At 38.4% G+C, this 4,673-nt stretch overlaps 1 protein-coding gene across 1 annotated transcript; it reads right to left on the minus strand.

Moving 5' to 3' along the window:
• Positions 1-749: 749 nt before the first annotated feature.
• On the minus strand, positions 750-4,432 carry LOC108675824 (the record flags this gene model as incomplete). Its single annotated transcript, XM_018163853.1, is given in 2 exon segments — positions 750-1,172; positions 4,324-4,432. Coding segments are annotated over 2 exon segments (312 nt in total). The 3' UTR covers positions 750-953.
• Positions 4,433-4,673: the final 241 nt, after the last annotated feature.

Raw genomic sequence — 4,673 nt, forward strand, 5'->3', positions numbered from 1 at the left:
ATTGACCGTCCATCTCTAAATGCCAAGTGTTGGGCTATGCGAAAGTCTTAACCCTCTACCGCCGTACGTCACTGTTCGGGAACATAAATTTTAACTTAAATTATTCATAAACTACTGAGTGTAGCAACCTAAGGACGTTTGTACGCAACAGAAAACATTCTAAAGTTGTCGTACGTGGCGGAAACCACCGGTGCAAGTCATTTTGCGCTCACTAGAACGTATCCTTTCTGGGTAGGCTCGTGTGACAATATTGCTCCGTTTACCCATGTCAGGCGGTTGAGGTTTAAGGCGATCAGGTGGCGGTCAGTATCAGACCTCTGTCAGCCAGGTGGCTTTTAACATTCGATCACAGGCGTTATTGCGGGTGTCAAGCTCTGACCGCCGGAGGTTAGGCGGCGGCTAAGTTCGGTGATCAAACGACTGACTATGAGGCTCTAACCACCAGCGGTCCAGCGGCCGTCAATCTCTATCATTCGCGAAGTAATTAAATTTATGTTTGTTATTAAACGTTTCATTTCTTTATGTATCGGTTATCATTTTACATCAATAAATTTTGAATCAGCCAAAATGATTTCTATATATTAAAAATATTTCTATGTTAATAATATCGCATGGAATTAAACTTGCAGAGGGACTAAAAACTATGATAACTACTAGTTTGCAGAGGGACTGCAAAATAAATAATTCCACTCTAGAAATTAGAATTTTATTCATTATTGAAAATCAATTTTTGTTTTTCTATATTTAGCTATTAATGAAAGAGAAATATTGAATTCAATATCGGAAAATTATAATGCGTTTTGTATCAAATACAAATGGTCAATAATGAAAATAATACATATTCTCCAGATCAGGCCACTTCTTATAAATTCTGATGAGAACTATTCAAAATCTGAAGACTTCATTATTAATGTAATTAATGACGAAACAAAATTAAAAGGGATTATTAGCTCTCAAACTCCACTGGGTGCCCTGAGTTTCAGATAACTTCTTCTGATATCAAACCGCGTTTCATATGTGGGAACGTTCTCTTCAATGCCATCCTCTAAAATCTTCCCTTCCAGGTCTTCGTATATTAGAGGATCGTGAATCCAACTGAAGAGAAAGTGCTCTAGTTCAGCAAGGAGGTGACGTTCGGGTCTGATGGTAGAAGGGGTTGTTTCGGGGTAAACCTGAGGATCAAAAGGGAAGGTTAGCCGAAAGCGTGCACAGGATAAAAAGTGTTTGTTACGGGGCCAGTAGTCGCGTCCAGTGCAACATTCTACTAACCGCCACTAATTATCATGCCACTGGCCTCGTGTAGTGCCTATACACGACAGGTGCCAGTAGCACGGTAAGCAGTGGCGGTTTCTTTTGAAAGTTCGACTGGCCACCATTACTGCCACCGCCTACAAACACCCAAAGTTAACGTCAGCTCGGAAGACACTCTGTAGAACAATTGTAAGACGTTATCTGGATTAATATAGTAGAGAGGGATTCCGTATCTACGACCGGCAAAAACGTTCGAAAGTTCTGGGCGAACAAGCCAGTTTACATAAGTGGTACCAACACGGCAAAAATTTCGCCCCCAAAAAGAGTAGCCATATTTTGTGGAATTTCCGGTAACGTGAAAATGTCCCATTTCACACAACAGAAATCATACTCATCAATGAGCTATAAAACACCAATCGATTCAATGATTATTGAGGTGTACTCAACTACAAGGGAAGAAAAGGTCTTAATTGAACATCAGTCAAATTCTCAATTAAATTGCTTAATCAGCCAAAGTTAACTCTTGCAAGAGAAAAAGATAGGAATAGCTACTAGAAGGTAAAGATGGCCGGTTAAAATGAGTCGGACTTTGGAGTGAAAATTCTAATAGGAGTATTATTGTATGTTAATTATATCTTGTGTTTAAAATTATCTGCAGGGTCTGGTCTCGATGTCGGGGATTTAATTTTCATAAGTGAATCGAAATTTAATGTAATAGATTAATCATTACACACCGAGTATGATAAAGAGCGAATGTATAGTCCGAAAAGAAGCAATGAGTTAGAATTATTCAGAATTTCTTACTGCCAATAAGAAAAAAGTAAATTCTTGCTTACTTCCTCGCGATATTTCACAAGATTATTCGCTGAATCGAAGAAAATCAGATTTGAAAAATGCTTTCATTTATTCCTGATAATTTATGTCAATGTACGATAGTCCAAAATTTTCACTGCTGACACTGATAAGCAATAAAAATTTAAGACGTATCTTTAACTACAAAAATGGTACCTGGGTTGTATGGTATGTACCATCCATGTTCATGAAAACAGCTACAAAGATTAGACAACATTCCGGAGGTGGAGCAAATTAGAGCTCCTGCAGCTCCGATCTCCAGCTACGTCAAGCGTGCAAGGTTCAATTTTTATATTGAACAGCATATCTACAAGGTTCAAGTGGCAAGCCTCTAGACGCTACAAATCTGATACGGTTATTTTACTTACAATTTGATAGTGACTAAATGTGATATGAGGAGTGCGTCTAACATATGACCTCGGATAATTGAATGATTAACGACACTGCAGGCCCAATATACGAAAACTCAGCATTGATTTTTTTGAGAAAAATTTTCACGTGAATGATATGCAAATTCGTTGGTTAAGTGAAAACGTTTGCACCAAATTGTACAAGACATGCTTCTGATAGTCTTGCCGTAAGTTCAGCCGCCGCGCGTCCTGCCAACTTAGGCCTTGCTATCGGGTTCGCGTTAACGAAGGTTCGAAGTTATTCAGTAAGATCCAAAAGACGTGGTCTGAAAGTGGATGTAGACGTTGACTTTCATGATGAATGCGTATGAAAAACTTTGTGTTTATTTAATCAGCTCCGATACACGTTGACTGGAAGAGGAAGTTGACATAGGCCTTGAGAAGATGTTCTTGCTCGGCAATTAGGCCAGCACTGGTGTCCGGGTAGACCTACGACGAAACAGTCAAATCATACTCTCCTAAATAGGAGCATCGTCTACGCTATAAACATGAAAGGTGTAATTCACCTAATTAAATATTTTGATATAAGAAGTTAATATTTTTTAATACGTATAAATAGCACGGGAGCGACATGATAGAAAAAAAATTGGCATCGTTCTGATAACAATTACACCCCAACTGTAATTGGCTTTCAAACTCAGTAGCCAAAGAACTCAGGGACTCGGTAAAGAGATAAATTTCCAAGCAAGTATTTTCCAGAACAGTTTACTGTAGATGAGGCTGAAAAAATGTGTAGTTTCTCTTGCAAATTTCGAGATCAAATATGACATACTCGTCGGTGTCCTAGACATCTTCCACAGGACGAAATCAATCGGTTTCCAGGTCAAGTTTGCGAAGGCAGCGAAGGTTATTGCCAATCGCATGATGAATTCTGAGCTTGCTACGATTCTAGCAGCTCATTATTCGCCATTTTTTATAATTGGTACGATAGGAAGATATAAATGTGGAATGAATAAACCTAGTAAAAACAAGTTATTATTTTCATTAAGATATTTAATGTTTTCTCGACGTTTACGATATTGGTCGGAATGACTGTAGAGCTTAGTTCACTGACGCGGCTTCTCGTCTGATCACGCTCTCTCTTCCATCGTTATTACAATTAATCATTGGTCAGACGTAATTAAAAAAATTATTTGGTCATTCTGTCAAATAAGTGCATCCTGATTGAAGGGGCTCTGCCCTAATGAGAGCAAATCTCTGTTTCACACGTTTTGCTCATAAGTATTCGGCCACCGCACCGGGCAGCAGATTCCAAGGGAATGTTAGGTGCCCAGATTAAAAATTTTCATTTGTGAACTTGGGCAATGGTTAAAACAGTTCTGTATCTTGAAATAAAGCTAAACATAGAGCATTAGGTCATCCACATATTATGAATTTTTTAATAATCACGATCTCTAACAACATCATCAAAACGATTGGCCTTAGTAAGCGTGATACTAAAATCGAGTCTGTGCGTCCTTATACGTTATAATACCGTAGGTGTCTACGTTCTAATCATGTACACATAAATAACATTGGTATATTTAGGTAGCAGTATTTCCTTTACGCAAATTTGATTGAAGAACAAGCAATAACTATGAAGAAGAAACATTTTATGATATTGCATTTTATGGTATTTCGATATCACTGCCATAGATGCGATGTAACTATCGAGGCACAATACTTGACGATAGAACGAGTCCAAAACAACATGTGCGAGGGTCAAATGATTATTAGAATGAAGATCCCAGCAAAAATCCATTCTTCAAAAAATAAATCGTATAGTTTATTCTTTGATATTACACATCCATGAATAACGTTGAGTTCTCACCACGTGCGTAAAGTGTGAGCCATGTTCGTTGAGCGCGTGAGCGAGACTGAAGCCGTGGTGAGCGAACTGGTCGCTCGTACCGTGCACCAGCATCACTGAAGTTGTGTTCCTAGGAACCGGACACTTGAAATTATTTAATTTAAGTGGCAAATATTCGAGTCACTTAATGAACAAGATTTAACTAATGCCGTGTAAGCCCGGTCTCGAGACTGTTCAGTAGAAGTTGTGATCTGAAACTTAGTCGCCTAACTAACATTAGACGTAGTTCTCCGCTACTGCGTCACCATGTACGCTAGTCTTTATCAAAGATCGAATATTAATAAAAACAAACATTTAGTAATCGATAATAT

The sequence above is a fragment of the Hyalella azteca genome, unplaced genomic scaffold, assembly GCF_000764305.2.
Source record: "Hyalella azteca isolate HAZT.00-mixed unplaced genomic scaffold, Hazt_2.0.2 contig16616, whole genome shotgun sequence".
NCBI lineage: Eukaryota > Metazoa > Arthropoda > Malacostraca > Amphipoda > Hyalellidae > Hyalella > Hyalella azteca.